The 16,206-nt window shown below is 38.7% G+C and overlaps 1 protein-coding gene across 1 annotated transcript in view; it reads left to right on the top strand.

Moving 5' to 3' along the window:
• Positions 1-15,459, top strand: part of LOC101846746 (eukaryotic translation initiation factor 3 subunit L) — a 23,860-nt gene extending 8,401 nt beyond the window's left edge. Inside the window, exons 7-19 of the mRNA XM_005101789.3 lie at positions 809-882; positions 2,146-2,229; positions 2,588-2,678; positions 3,637-3,791; positions 5,257-5,427; positions 6,610-6,743; positions 7,053-7,158; positions 7,748-7,821; positions 9,223-9,280; positions 11,032-11,070; positions 12,684-12,776; positions 13,660-13,740; positions 14,356-15,459. Of these exons, the coding sequence (XP_005101846.3) occupies positions 809-882; positions 2,146-2,229; positions 2,588-2,678; positions 3,637-3,791; positions 5,257-5,427; positions 6,610-6,743; positions 7,053-7,158; positions 7,748-7,821; positions 9,223-9,280; positions 11,032-11,070; positions 12,684-12,776; positions 13,660-13,740; positions 14,356-14,382 (1,187 nt within the window). The 3' untranslated portion in view covers positions 14,383-15,459. The remainder of the gene's footprint in view (positions 1-808; positions 883-2,145; positions 2,230-2,587; positions 2,679-3,636; positions 3,792-5,256; positions 5,428-6,609; positions 6,744-7,052; positions 7,159-7,747; positions 7,822-9,222; positions 9,281-11,031; positions 11,071-12,683; positions 12,777-13,659; positions 13,741-14,355) is intronic.
• Positions 15,460-16,206: the final 747 nt, after the last annotated feature.

Raw genomic sequence — 16,206 nt, 5'->3', positions numbered from 1 at the left:
ATAGAAGATGGGAAGAAAAAAACTAATGAACAGATTTTATTTATTTCTTTTCTTTATAATTGTTGTTGAATTTAAAGCAATATGATAAGATTTCATTGGCTACGTGCAATTTCTGTTGCAGTGAGGAGATTAATTTTTTTGTTTCTTTAGTTGCTGAAATTGCCATGCTATTTCAAGGAAAACGAGGGCAATTGTCTTAATTTATTAGCAGTTGCCCAAAGAACCTTGACACATAATATTTACCCCCCGGGGCGGTGCCACTGACTGAAGTGTCTTTAGGCCATTCCCAAAGGGGGGACATTTCTTGTTCTAATGCACAGTAGAATTGTAAATGGGCTGATCCAACAATGTCATGCTCATAACTGTGCCTGAACTACAACAGGGAACTGCTGCTTTTTTTTTCCTAATCCTTACTATCGTCATTTTCCTCTACTTCTTTTGTATGTTTGTCACTCTCTTGTGACCCGCTATTTCTGGGATGCCTTGATAGTCGAAGCAGACTTTGTGCTGTTGAAGCTAGAGAGGTGAGCAGAGTAAGTCTGACTCGCTGTAAGGACTTCTCTGTTGACATCCACCTCTTGGCGCTCATATGACCTTATGCAGTTGCGAGCGCCGTAAAACCTCTACTAAAACAAAGGCATTATATTTATTTTTAAGCAGTGGAGCTCACTCTTATATTTTTGTAAGAGTATATGAAAATACCTCTTCTGTAAATAGACTTCATTTTCTTGCATGTAATACATAACATTGTGTGTCGATTTCATGTACCGTACAGTATCTCATCGTATGTGCTGTTGATATATTTCAGATGCCGAGGGGCCTGTTCCTCTTGAGTTGCCTGATCAGTGGCTGTGGGACATCATTGACGAGTTTATCTATCAGGTACAGACTGCTTTAGTAAAATAAGTTACTCTAAGGGAGAAAAAAGTTTGATATAGATTAAGCTGCAAATAAACCTAGAAGGATAAGGTATGTCTTTATTCTTTACACTGACAAACAACGTCCAGCTGTGGGTTCGGAGGGGGGGGGGTGATAGACTGACCAACTGTACTGTAGCAGTTTATTCCCACTATTGTCCGCTCAAATTAGTCAAATGTGGATTCTTTTCGTCAATGCAGACGGTCAATTTAGCTTATGATGGTCTCAAGGTTATCTTCATGCAGCTTCTTTCATGGCTAATTGTTCCTATGTTTGAAGCGCAGATTCTGTCACAGTGCTTGCTTGCATGTCAGTGAGGTGGATCGAAGCTCTGTTTTTCCGCTGTTTTCACATTCTTTTTGTACTTGTGTGATACTTACTGTAGAATATTCTCTCTGTGCTGTCTCTGTGTGTCTTCCATCTTCTTGATTCTTACTTTTAGATAAGGTACTCTGCGTAAGAAGCGACCTGTTTGGGTCGAGTAGGGTGCTAATCTGTTTTATAAGTGGGTGGTTGGTGAGTGCTCTGGTGTGGTTTGCTCCTTCTTTCCTGTCAAATGTGTATCGTTCTTATCTCTACTTCTTTTCTATGTATGGTGCATCCTAGAAACACCACTAATCTTAATCCCCTCGGGGCAGTGCCACTGACTGTAGTGTCTTTAGGTCATTCCCAAGGGGGGGGGGGGGGGGGACATTTCTCGTTCAAGCACAGTAAAATTTGAATTGGCTGATTCATGTCACGCTCATAACTGTGCCTGATCTACAATAGGGAACTGCTGCTTTTTCTTTCCTAATCCTTACTATTGTAATTTTTTCCTCTACTTCTTTTGTATGTTTGTCACTCTCTTGTGACCTGCTATTTCCGGGGTGCCTTGATAGTTGAAGCAGACCTTGTGCTGTTGAAGTTAGAGAGGTGAGCAGAGTAAGTCTGATTCCCTGTAAAGACACCCACCCCTTGGCGCTCATACGGCCTGCTTATATGCAGTTGCGAGTGCTGTAAAACCCTCTACTATGTATAATATATATAATACTAATCTTCAGCACTTTTAGGACTTAATTGTGTTGCAAGTACTGTAAAACTCTTACTAAAATTTACTGTTTATGCATAGAATTTGAACTGTCAAAATGAGTGAGACCTGTTTTGAAGCTCAGTAACTGTTTAGGAGAACGTGAATGTTGTTTTCTAATTGCAAATAAATAATGCATTTTCTTTTCTGTTTTTATGTAGTTTCAAGCATTCAGCATCTTCAGGCACAAGTCAAGTAATAAGAAAACTGAAGATGACATTGAACTTCTGAGGACAAACCCCAAGGTTGGTATTACTTACTTTCATGTTCACAATCTTACTATAATAGACAGTATCATACCATTATTATAATGTACTTCCCCCGAATCTCTTCTCTCTCCCCCCCCCCCACCCCCCGGAACTCACCAAACTTTTGCAGGCATTTTCCTCCTTATTTTGACCAAGAAACCTGGTGACCCCCACCTCCTTCAATCTGAAATATTTCGACTTGTATTTAAGACAGGTGTGATTTCTTCTTTAAAAGCTAAACAAGTTTTAAAGTGATACCAATAGCTTCGTATGCCGAAAAACTGAGAGTGCCTGATTCAATTGCGACGTGACACATATAACTGATATCTTTGTTTGATATTTTCCCACTATTCAGATCTGGAATGTGCACAGTGTGCTGAACGTGCTTCACTCCCTGGTGGAGAAGTCCAACATCAACAAGCAGCTGGAGGTCTACACTAGTGGGGGTGAGCTGGTTTTATCCCTGTAATTCTCTTAGGTTGGAATGTCAAAATTGTTTCAGTTTCACTTCAGTTTTGATAAAGGACATTGCCTTATTTGAAGTTAAATTTACAAACCTGCCTTTTCCCCCGATTTTTTTGTGCTCCAAATCTCAAGCATTCCGATTTCGGTCACGTGTATCCCGTTTTTTTGTTTTTTTTGTTTTTTGTTTTGTTTCCCCCCTGTCTGTTGCTCCAGATTTTTCTAAAAACTTACTCTGCCTTCATTATATATATGGACACCTCGAAAAATTTTCTAGTCAGCTTGGCAGTCACCCTGGGATTTGTTGTTGATCCCGATTTTTTCCCCATAGATCCCAATTTTGTTTCCCCATAAGATCCTGATTTTTAGAATTCATAGAGTGGCAGGTTTGTATTGGCCTCAATTTGATGCCTAGTGGTGAAAAGAAATTGAGAGCAGGGTATACAAGATGCAGTAAAGTCAGGTTTCCAAACGAAAATATGTGTCATGGATATTACATGTGGCATCTCATGATAATAATACTATCAGTTCGTATAACAGCAAAGTTTTTGTTCCTTTCAGGTCACCTTATAGAGAAAATAAGATTAGCCACTTAAACTTAAATGCCTCGTTTAAAAAACAAAAAGGTCAGTAATTTAGGTCATATGGTTCTTGAAGCTTATTGTTGAGTATTAGATGTGCAGAGAAATTATACAGTTGAGTTCTAGATGCCAAAATTGTATTTGCTGCCCCATGGAAAATGATGCAGTTATAAGTTTAGAGGATTGAACATGGCTGAAAAACCATTAAAAACATAATTTGAAAAGTTTATTTTTTTTCTAAAAATGCACCTTTCTTTCAGACACTAGTGTGAAACACCAGAAATGTTTACTATTGTGAAATAAAAAATTTGCAGCTCAACTTATTGTCAGATATTGCATTCTTTAAATTTTTTACCTGCAGGTGATCCCGACAGTGTTGCCGGAGAGTTTGGTCAGCACTCGCTGTACAAGATGCTGGGCTACTTCAGTCTGGTTGGACTCCTGAGACTGCACTCTCTTCTGGGTGACTACTACCAGGCCCTCAAAGTGCTAGAAAACATTGACTTCAACAAGAAGGTGAGTGTGAGAACGGGGGTGGTTGGCGGGTGCTCTGATGGGGTTTGGCGGGTGTGCTGGTGTGGTTTGCTCCTTCTTTCCTATCGAACATCTATCGTCCTTATCTCTCCTCCTTCTTTTTTGTGTATGTTACTCTCTTGTAACACATTTTAACCTCGGCACTTATATGACCTTATTCTGTTGCAAGTATTGTAAAACTCTTACTAAAATTAAAACTAAGTGTGGGAATGGGTTGTTGTTGTTGTTGAATCGTTGCATGCATTGTTTTGGTCTTGAACATCTAGCTCTCACTGGCAAAATTGAAGGCAAAAGAGGCAGGGGTAGGCCCAGAGCAACCTATTTGGGAGAACCTAAACAGATGGGTAACGAGGAAAGATTAGGGCAATGTAGCTTTTTTCAATAGCATCCGAGCAAAGGAATTAACGGAGAACCACGATCGCCAATGTCTACTGCAGAGATGTTCCTCAGATGTCCCGCCAACTATCGTGCCAGAACCCGTGCTGAGACATTTCAGTAACCCACTTTCAGCACTTTTTAAGGATCCCCGGGCAAGTGTTGAGTTCCTGCGCGCTGTCGGCATTGCTGACCGTTTATTCCTGCGTGCTGTCGGCATTGCTGACCGTTTATGACGCCACAGCGTCAGAAGAAAGAGAGAGAGAGAGAGATCTGGCACTTGATGATGCTGATGATCGTTTTTTGATACGTTAAAGGGAACTTTTCAGCCACCGGGCACAGGGTGGTAAAGTATTATGTTTATTTGGCACTTACTTTAGTCTTGCTTTTGTCAGTTTTTGTATTTGTTGATGGAAGGAAAGCTTTTTCAGGCTAGGCTACTACTAATTCTATATTCCTGACATTTTAAATGTTTCTGTAGTGTCCTCTGTTCTGTCGAGTTAAGTACTTTTTTTTCAGTGTGAGTTGTCGTGTATCTCTGTGATCTTGTAAGGTTATATCATCTTTAACCCTTTAAGCCCTGGCCTCCTGATGCCACATGCCCCTCTGCCTGAGCTCCTGAGCGATATATTACTAACATTTATGTGATCATAAAAATCACATTCGATATCCCGCCCATGGTAGTCTTCGTCATTACTAGCATCTCTATTTCAGAAAGGTTTTCAAAATAATCAGTAATGTCCTGTGTAGTAAACACGGTTTCTTGTGCGCTTTTTGTCCCAGGTGGGCCGGTTTGGGGATAAGGTCTCGCTCATAGCTCTACCGGTGACTGGGTATACGGGCAGTTTTACACGCCACTTGTGTACCGGTGACTAGGTATACGGGCAGTTTGACACACCACTGCTTTACTGGTGGCTAGGTGTGAGGGCAGTTTTACACACGCACTATTGTACCGGTGGTGAGGGCTCAAAGGGTTAAGTATACATTTGGCTGTTGTCTTGGCGACGGCTCAAAGAGTTAAGTATACATTTGGCTGCTGTTTGATCTTTAGCTCCATCTTGTGTCCTCTCAGAGCCTGTACTCGCGTGTGCCAGCCTGCCAGATCACCACCTTCTACTATGTGGGCTTTGCCTACATGATGATGCGGCGGTACCAGGACGCCATCCGCACTCTCTCCAACATACTTCTGTACATACAGAGAACGAAGACTATGTTCCAAAACAGGACTCAGCTCTACGATCAGGTAATGTTTTGCTGGGTATTCAATATAACTTATAAGATTGTTAATAATGTTCCAATAATATTCAATGTTTGCCAGCTTACTTTTTTTGTTTGAGTGATTTGAAGGTCTCCAGAACATACATTTGTTGTTCTGTAGATTATGTTGACTCTCTTTTCATAGCTACCTAATATGTTTACGTCATGCTCAAGTTTATTTTCTCAGGTAAGCTTAGATTTGTGGTAGGCTCCTGTCATTTGGAGTATGTCACTGTGGGGAAGGCCTAGTTGGCTATAGAATTTATTGTGATCGGATCATTTTTTGTTGAACTTTAACCCTATCCGTACACCCTGGGGTCATTTTGTATGGTTGTATTCTTCACATTTTAGAATACATCTAGTATGAAGATCTCTTTAAAACTTTCAGTATTTCTCAAAAGCTCTTTTTGACATGCTGCTATGCAAAGCGTATGGATCGGATTAACGTGTAAATTTTGTCTTTGGAAAGTGGTAGCATAGATTTCCCCATGTGGTATGGATACGATAGTAAAATACGACGTACAGTTTGGGTTAAGTAATCTGTAAAGATTCCGTGACCTGAGTGCAGTTTCTGCTGTTTTGAGGAGATTCACTTCTTGTTTCTTCATTTGTTGAAACTGCCATATTATCTCAGGGGAAACGAGGGCAGTTGTTTATTTTATAGCAGTTGCCCAAAGAACCCTGGTACATATATCTGTTTTTATTTATTATGCTAACGTAACAACAAGAGTTGGGGAGGGGGGCGCATAGAAGATGGGAAGAAACTTTAAAAAACGGACATTTTTTTCCTCCTTTGTTGTTTGTTAAATTTAAAGCAATCTGTTCGGATTTCATTACCTGCATGCAATTTCTGTTGCAGTGAGAAGATTTATTTCTTGTTTCTTAATATAAAACTATGTGACGTGGGGAAGATCAAGTTAAACCTAAAGTGATGTGGGTAGGCAGGAGATGTGCTTCTCGTTTGAAGAAATTATCTTGTGTCTAGTTAGGCATTTCATTGTAATGAGTACCAAGAGAAAGGTATTTTTAAAGGGACAAATAAATATACCATTTTAACAGAAATGGTTATCAAATGCACTTTGTTACCTTTCATGGTGCAGGGGAATCATATCGCTACCACCCCCACCCGCTACTCATTCACGTTATTTCTTTGCCCCATTTCATGCAGATTTCAAAGATGAATGACAAAATGTACACCTTGCTGTCCATTTGCCTGGTGCTGCACCCTATGAGGATTGACGAGAGCGTGCACTCACATCTCAGGGAAAAGTATCAGGAGAAAATGAACAGGATGCAGAAAGGGTAAGCAGTGCAAGAAAAACCTCTGTCTATTGATGTGTCAGTTTTTTTCATGCCTTTCATACATAGTCAGGGTTTATTTACAGTCTACTGCTGTTTGAAAAATTATTTGGTAAAAAAAACCCACAATTGTCTGGAAGGTAAATATGTGGTAATGAAATTTCCATTTTGAACCCTTAAAACCCTATACTGCTGGTAACCACTGACGCCGTATTTCCCTATACCCCTGGTAACCGCTGATCGACTGTTATACTCTGTTTCTCACATGCCTTGTTGGTGAATTAAAAAGGGTATGTTTTCTTTCTCTTTTAGTGAGATGGCAGAGTTCGAAGCCTGTTTTGCCTTTGCATGCCCCAAGTTTTTGTCTCCTGTTCCGCCAAACTATGACTTGATGGGAGCCAATGCCCCGCAGCACAAGGTAAAGTTTATCGTAGATGGAGAGTATTCCTGGGAATTATCCTTCCTAACTGGAATATTTGATTTACTGGTAAACTTTTAAGGGTGGGCTCAGTTACTTTTATGCAACATACATAGACAGTTACTTTTATGCAACATACATAGACAGTTACTTTTATGCAACATACATAGACAGTTACTTTTATGCAACATACATAGACAGTTACTTTTATGCAACATACATAGACAGTTACTTTTATGCAACATACATAGACATAAAGTTGTTCTTGTTTTTATTTATTTATTATTATTTTTATTTTTTTAAATTTAAAAAAAAAGAAAATAGACACTGAGAATAGCGATATCGAAAGTGTTCATGAAATTATTTGAATTGAGACTGAATTCTTTGGGAGAGACAAAAAAACACCCTTAGGGCTGGAATCAATTTGAGTTCTTAACATAACTCTGATGTTGATACCTTTGTTTAGAATGTTGCTTGAATTTTGAAAACTGAAGAAAGAAAAGGCACTACAAGTCCTTGTATGTGTTTGTGGATTTACTGTTTTCATAGATGATATGTTTAAGGAGATGGGGTTTTTCCTTTTCTTTAGGAGCCTTTCCAGCTGCAGCTGTTGGTCTTCAAGGAAGAAGTTGAACAGCAGATTCAGGTTCCAACCATTCGCAGGTAAATTTGATTTATGGTAAATGGCCACTCTCTTAAAAGATGTTTTCTTTTTGGGAGGTGAGGGTGAGGGTCGAATTATTTTAATTTAATAGTTTTTAAAATTAGTTATTTATTTATTTATTTTTCTTGTCTCCTTTATTGCTATCACTGTTGCGTCCACACCCATAACAATTTACATGTATTCGTCTTCTCTCTGTCTCTCTTTCTCTGTCTCTCTCTCTCTCTCTCTCTCTCTCTCTGTCTCTCTCTCTCTCTCTCTCTCTCTCTCTCTCTCTCTCTCTCTCTCTCTCTCTCTCTCTCTCTCTCTCTCCCTCCCTCTCTCTCTCCCTCCCTCCCTCCCTCCCTCCCTCCCTCCCTCTCTCTCTCTCTCTCTCCCTCCCTCCCTCCCTCTCTCCCTCTCTCCCTCCCTCCCTCTCTCTCTCTCTCTCTCTCTCTCTCTCTCTCTCTCTCTCTCTCTCTCTCTCTCTCTCTCTCTCACACACACACACAACACACACACACACACATTGTACTCAGTTTTGAAAAATCAAGACTGATCAATTGTCTCTACTGCACTAGGGGTTTCCGATTTGTTGATAAAGTTCGTGGAGGGTAGGGTTTCAATTTGGTGATTGTTTGTGTCTTTGAATACATTTTCATGGTTATTTGTATTTGATGGGCTACTTGTGGAAACTCACTGTTTTAAACATTTTTGGTTGATGGTTGGCGGGTGCTCTGGTGTGGTTTGCTTCTTCTTTCCTATGAAACATCTATTGTCCTTATCTCCCCTTCTTCTTTCCTATGAAACATCTATTGTCCTTATCTCCCCTTCTTCTTTCCTATGAAACATCTATTGTCCTTATCTCCCCTTCTTCTTTCCTATGAAACATCTATTGTCCTTATCTCCCCTTCTTCTTTCCTATGAAACATCTATTGTCCTTATCTCCCCTTCTCTTTCCTATGAAACATCTATTGTCCTTATCTCCCCTTCTTCTTTCCTATGAAACATCTATTGTCCTTATCTCCCCTTCTCTTTCCTATGAAACATCTATTGTCCTTATCTCCCCTTCTTCTTTCCTATGTTATGTTGCACCTTGTGACACCTCTACTAATCTTCTGGCGCTCATGTGACCTTATGCAGATGCGAGCGCTGTAAAACCTCTACAAAAACTGAACTACAAACTTTTTTTGAGCAGAGAAAACCTTTGGGAAACATAATGTACACAGTTTGTATAGATATAATGGAGCCAGAATAAGAGTGCGGCACATAATTCATTTTTAAACATATTGGTACACAGTGAGTTTTGCTGCTGTCTCTTCCTTCTTGCTTTGTGAGATTTCACATGTTGTTGTTTGATTTAAAAATCATATTGGCTAACAAGTCCCTCTCTCCTTTTCTTCCTCATGTGGTCCATCATTCAGTTACCTCAAGCTGTACACCACACTGCCCATTGCAAAACTTGCTGCATTCATGGATATGGTGAGTTTCTTGTTTGTGCCGTAAAGTGGTGAGTGGTTGGGGGGTGCTCTCGTGCGGTTTACTCCTTCTTTCCTATCACACTACTATCATCTTAATCTTTCCTCTTTTTTTTGGTATGTTGTTACTCTCTTGTAACATCTCTAATCTTCAGCTCTAATATGACCTTATTGTGTTGCAAGTGTCGTAAAACTCATACTTAAACTAAACAGCAGTAAAGTGTTCCCTCAGAGTTGTGACTTTTCTGAAGAGAGCAGAGTTTTCTTGACACGTCCAAACACACTGGAGTGTTGGTGATATGTCCATGTGGTTATGGATTTATGTTTTACTGTGATCTGCTCATTCTTCTCTTCAATGATAAAAAAATGATGTATTTCCATAAAAGAATTTTTGCGAATTATTTTATTGGCACAAAGTGGGGAAAACTGCCAGAATTTGAAACTGTTAATTCCTTTAGATGGACTTTTAATTATCCTGGCGTCATATTATAAGGGGTTCTTTTGGAAAGTCGTTAACAGGGCTATTATTGTATCTTTATTTCTATCACACAGTTGTATGTTTATTTATATTTTTATAAGGAAATTCACCTTGGGGACAGGTATCCTCAGAGGAGGATACGTGTAGATGAACTTGTGCATATATGTGTACAGTTTGTTTTTATCTATTCTTGGTACATGAAATGAAGAAATGGGCTGAAAGTAAAGTTCATGCAGATGTGTTTTCCTGCCTGGTATGGACTTTGGTGCAGCAGCTTGTTCTATATTTATTGATCAGATTTGGACTCAAATGCAAGGTGTACATTTTTGCATCATCATGTTTAGAATCTTTTCTCGCAGGGGCTGACAGCAACAGTGATTCAAAAATAATTTTTGTTTGAAGGACCAGTGCTGTTGTTGACGCTTTTTTTGTTTGTTTCCGTGTTTGTTTTTTAATGCGAATTTTGATAGGAGATTCTTGCTATAGTAAAAGAGGGGGCTCTCGTGGCCTGGAGGTTAAGGTGTTGGCCTCTCATTCAAAGGTCCTGGGTTCGAATCCGAGTGGCAACCGAAAAATTTTATTCTCTAAATTTGTGTCCTTTCACCTCATTTCCTGCTCTCTAGCAATGTTCTGTCGTCTGCTTTCGTCTCCTCTTTCTGCCCCCACCCCCTCACCTCCTTTGCCCCCACCTCTGGGCTCCTTCTGGTAGGAAAGATGTACACCTAGCCTTCTCGGACAAGGATGAAAAATCTCGGAGGGCCCGTGTGCAAGTTGCGCACATTAAAGATTCCTTGGTGGTCTAAAATCGATAAGAGTAGGCTTCGACCGCCACCCGTGCAAAATTCCAAATTTCCTACCAACTGAAAATATTAGATGTGTCCCGCGCGCTCATATGACCTTATGTAGTTGCGAGTGCCGTAAATCACTTTACAAAAACAAACAAATAGTAAAAGAGCAATGATTGGTGGGTGCTGTGGTGTGGTCATCTCTGTTTACTTCTTTCCTGTCTGATTAATTTTTCCTGAAAGATGTGGCTATCACTTGACTCGCCACATGGAAGTAAAATTAAGACGCGGATGGTTGGCGGGTGCTGTGGTGTGGTTTGCTCCTTCTTTTCTATCAAATATCTATCATCCTTATCTCTCCTTCTTTTTTTATGTTTGTTACTCTCTTGTAACACCTCAAATCTTCGGCACTTATATGACCTAATTGTGTTGGAAGTGCCGTAAAACTCTTACTAAAACTAAAATTAAGTCTTTACTTTTTTTCTATTTCAGTCTGATGACGAGCTCTGCACTCACTTGATGTGCTTCAAGGTATGTGTGTTACCCTTTTGAAACATACGACTCTTAATTGTGTAAAAAATTGTTTCTTGTTAAATATTCAGTGAAATATTTTATTAAGTGCATTGTCAACTGGTGGTTAAACTTGTGCTTTTTGTCTGATTTTCAGTTTCTACTTCATTCTGTACCTGTTTCAATTTTTGTTTTTAAAAAGAAAATTGATTTTTATATAAACCAGCTAGTCTTTGGGTTTTTGTGTGGTATCCTTAACCCTAACTCTGGCAAGGGCCGATTAAATCGGCCCATTTCCTGCCATGAAACTGGCAGGGCCGATCTCATAGGACCATATAGTAAACTGCTGCTTCTGCCTTCCAACTAAATATTTGGGGCTTCCTAAAGTGATTTCTGATTGGCTAAAAGGCTAACCTACAACCAATCAGAATATTTCTACCATTCTGGCTTAGGAGAAGAGTATTTTGCTTTCAAAACAGAGGGATGTTTTGAAAGCTTGTTGATCAGGTCACAAGCCACTAATGCCAGTGTAGATCTATCACTTGTGTGGGTCTAAAATGGCCAAAAATCGATCTTTTTTGGATACATTTGAAAGTGAATTGACTAGGGAAAGTTATTCAGACACTGTTAGTGGTGGATTTATTGGTGTTCAGTCAAGATTGGGATTAGATCTGACAGACAATGGGGATACATTACCAGTTCTCATCCTGCCCCGACTTCTCTTTCAAATGGAACACTAGATTCTACTACTTTGGGAGTCTAATAGGGGCAGAAAAAGGAGAGCTATAGAGTAAAGTAGGTTCCTTTTGCTATACTAATTATTACAGACTACCAGCAGATTGCTGAAAACCACATGGTTGTACTTAGAGTGTTTTTATGTTGAGTTTGGTATAAAATTAGCGAGTATCAGCTGCGTTCGAAACAGACCACATGACAAATTGAAACAGTCATAACTCATTACCTGTTCTTCTCAAACCTATAAAACTATACATTTTCTGAAAGGTAATTGAAAAACCCATATTTCTGCTATCTCACATTTTTTATAACAAGGAATACTTTAGATTGGTGAATATGCTAATGAGCATGTAAATTTTTTATGTCAGCCATCTTGGATTTCAAAGTTACCTAACCCCTTGAAAATAAAATAAAATCATATGTTCAATGGTAAAATATAAAAGTTCATTCAATTATCTTTCAGAAAATATATACTTTTGTAGGGTTTTTATTTGATGCAAGTCCATAAATTTGATTTGTAAAGCATGTGCACGTTTTGGCTGACTGGCCCTGCCATACCTGTTGAAACCATTTGCCAGAGTTAGGGTTAATACTTAAGGTACCGGTACTGTAATTTTCTCCAGATTCATGTGTTTTTATTCTGCACCCTATTTTTTCAGAAGTTTATTTTATAAAGATGTTTTACTGATGTTCTGGCAAATTAGTTTCCCTGCTAGTGTGACTGTGAGTCGATATATTTTAATGAAATATCTTTTTATGTTTTGCATTTTCAAGACGAATTTCGCAAAATGGAAAGTAAAATGTTACGTTTAATCTTTCCCATCTTATGAAGAGGGCACTTCCCCCCCAATGGTATTAACTAAATTCAGTAATGCAGTATTTTGATGTTTCTCTTTCAGCACAAGATGAAGAATCTTGTCTGGATAAAGGGAACCAGTGGCTTGGAGGGAGAGTTTCAGTCAGCGTCTGAAGTAGATTTCTACATTGACAAGGTATGGCAATGTTACTTTATTGAAGTTAATGTCTCAAATACAGAAAAGTATCAATGTCTCAAATACAGAAAAGTATCATCTCGGTTTCAACGTTGCTGTTGCGGTGGGCGTTAAAAACCTGTAAAGAATGTGTGTGTGTGTGGGGGGGGGGAGATTGTCATATAATTTGTTCTGGTCAATGATTTTCTTTGCATGTTGACGAAGAGGTTTTCTAAACTGCTAAAATTTTTATTACCTTCCCCCTCTGAAACACTGGTACAAGTCATGACTGTTGGGGGCGGAGTCAGAACAGTAAATGAAAATAATATTAATAGATAGCATTTGTATAGCGCAAATCCCCGCTCAATAGCAAGCTGTGTGCGCTTCACAATCTGTATACTATTACCAAAGCAGACCTGAGAGCATTCTGAAACAACCTCAACTTCCTGGGAAGCATACAGTGCAAGCGTCCATTTATAGGCGCTAAAACACTAACATACTGACAAGATCATTTACTGTCTATGGCCGGGTACCCATTCCCACCTGGGTGAAGTTAGGAAAATTCGAGTACAGTGCTTTTCCCAGGGACACAATGTCGGGCCCACGGCTCAAACCCGCAAGCTCACGATTACAAGTCGCGTAGCCTATCCACTAGGCCACCGACGCCACAGACTGATGTGTAGTTTTCATCTGTCTGAACGTAGTTTTGTTTTTGGTTTCTTTCAAGTTATGACATGCAAATAAATCAGTACGCTGAAACAGAAAAGAGGCTTGTATCCAATGCATGTAGGTATGACAGACCTTTATTCCAGATTTTGTTGGGTTTTTTTCATCTGTAATTTTTTATCCACTTTTTTAATGCGTTCCTGGCTTAATTCTCCTTTTTTTTCTCTACTACTTTCAGGACATGATTCATATAGCTGACACCAAGGTGGCAAGACGCTACGGAGACTTTTTCATTAGACAGTTCCACAAGTTTGATGAGGTGGGGGCAAAATTGATGTGATTCTTGTATTTAGTTAGTTCATATTTAGCTTGTAAATGGTTTGCGTAAAGACGCTAACCAATCGGCTCAGAAATTGTTTTTCTACGATCGGGTCTTTATTTGTAGCCATTATTCTGGAAAAATCATTTTACTCAAAGAAGGCCTCCTTTTTCCTTAATATGGGAAGACATTACTGAATGTGCTGTTGTATTCTTACACTGAGGGAAAGTAGCGTCCCTTCTAGATTTTTAAATTTCTACTCAAGCTGTCTGCGAGTGGCTACAGTCATTTACATAAATTGATGAAGCAGAAATTTGTTACTCATGTGTTCCTTCAAAACTTTGAAAAAATTTCCTATCATTTTGACGGTCTATTCTATTAGGAGATAATCCTAAAGTATCGTCTTTGGTCTTAATTGATAACAACAGGTGTGTTAGAGTAGTTCATTAAATGTTACCTTTTCTCCTTCAAAATCATGAAAAAATGTTCTTTCATTCTGACATTTTATTCTATTAGGAGGTAGCCTAATTCAAAAGTATCTTCTTGAGTCTGAATTGATAGCAACAGGTGTCTTGGAGTCATTCTTTGAATCTTACTTTTTCTTTATTTCCCCAGATCATGCGATCCTTGAAAGCTACATGAAAAGCTACAGTCATTATTGAATGTAAAAGTTTTGTGCTCTGATGACTAGGACACAAGGATTGATTATATTTATTAGACCATGTACAATGTCCGCATTGTATGTTTTCCTCTGGACAATTTTTGAAATTTTATTTTGCTTCTTCAACTTGTTCATAGATTCTAATTTCCAGAACAAAAAATCAGCACGCATTCGTTCTCTGACCGCTGTGCAATTTGGGTTTTTTTTTTTTAATGGACTGGCGATTTTGATCTTATGTAAAAAAAAAAAAAAAAAAAAGTAGCTGGAATGTCGTTACTTTGCTTTTTATTCGTCTTTGGGTTGGGGAGGCAGTTTTATGCTGTCTTTTATTTCTGTCGATAAAATGGTCTTTACAGTCCTCTTTTCAGTAATTGTATATTGTTATTATAGTATTTAAATTTAAAAGTATTTTGTGTTTTTTGTTATGTACACAGGAATAGTGGAAAGCAGTGGCGTGTTAAGGCAATAATCTCTTTAACAACCTTCTTTGGCAGTTGAAAGATTTTTTGAACAAGTTTTCCTAGTAAAAACGGTTTATGGTTTTCAGTAGGCTGTTTTTCAAATAAATGACTCTGCTGTAATAAATAATGCTTACCTTCAGTTTTTAGATGACATTGAATGTATGTTTGAATAAAGATTGTGAAATCAAAACACTGCAGAGCACAGAATACTTGCACTTGAACAAAAATAGGCCTACTGGCTTGACCACAGGTCAAAGTTCCTGGACATACTCTCTGGTCTGAGAAAAGCTAACCGTGAGCTTTTTTCTTAGAGCATGAAAAATCTGTTAAATTTCCTTGATATGTGTATATATATATATATATATATATATTTCTGCATGAAAAGAAATAATACATGCGAGCGAACTCGAATCATTTCAATTGCAAACAGTGTAGTGTTCATCTAGCTATGTTTTTCTTATTCGATAGTTCTGCTCATATATGTCAAATTTTGGTAGTCAACAAACCAAATTGTTGTCTGGCTATTCTCACCAGTTCAAGTTTTCTGTGCTCTCCTTCGTCAGTATGAAATTGTGAAATAAAGGGATTGTAATTGAATGTCTCTATTTATTGTTCCTTGACGAGAGTTTGTGTCCAAGTGCTGTGTACTTCCTTGCAGTTCTGTTTAGGAACTGTTAAACGTATTGTTTGTGGGTGGTTGGCGGGTGCTCTTATGTGGTTTGCTTCTTCTTTCCCATCAAACATCTAATAAAATTCATCTATCGTCCTTATCTCCCCTTCTTTTTTTTTTTGTTTGTTACTCTCTTGTAACACCTCTAATCTTCTGGCGCACATATGACCTTATGCAGCCCCGTAAAACCTCTACTAAAACAAAACAAAAAACCCCCGTATTATTTAATTTAAAGACTTGCTTATGGTTTGTGAGCTCTCAGGTGTGGTTGCTGGCATCTGTGGTGTAGTGTTTAGGCTCATGGCCATGGCTGTTGCATACAAAGACGAAAGTTCAATTCCAGTAAGAGAAGAAAAGTTATTTTAATGAGTTGCCTATGTCTATCTGCTGGTCTGTTGCCTTCCACTCAGCCTGGGCTGGCCCCGACATCACACTTGATGAAGCAGCAGGCCCCCTCCGGATCAAAATTATGATGAATATATACAGAATGGAGCTTGAAATATTTATGATCATGTGTGGTGTGTTTCTTTTTGTTCTTGGTGAAATGTGGCCTGTATTGTACTACTTTACAACTTCAACACTAAAGGAAATTCTGTATTTTGATTTTGAAGCATTCACTATCACCCTGACTCAGTACTTTTCCCCCCCATCCTTTAAAAAGGAAGATTTAGGTC

The sequence above is a fragment of the Aplysia californica genome, unplaced genomic scaffold (genome assembly GCF_000002075.1).
Source record: "Aplysia californica isolate F4 #8 unplaced genomic scaffold, AplCal3.0 scaffold00299, whole genome shotgun sequence".
Lineage (NCBI taxonomy): Eukaryota > Metazoa > Mollusca > Gastropoda > Aplysiida > Aplysiidae > Aplysia > Aplysia californica.
This window is presented reverse-complemented; position numbering and strand designations above follow the sequence as displayed.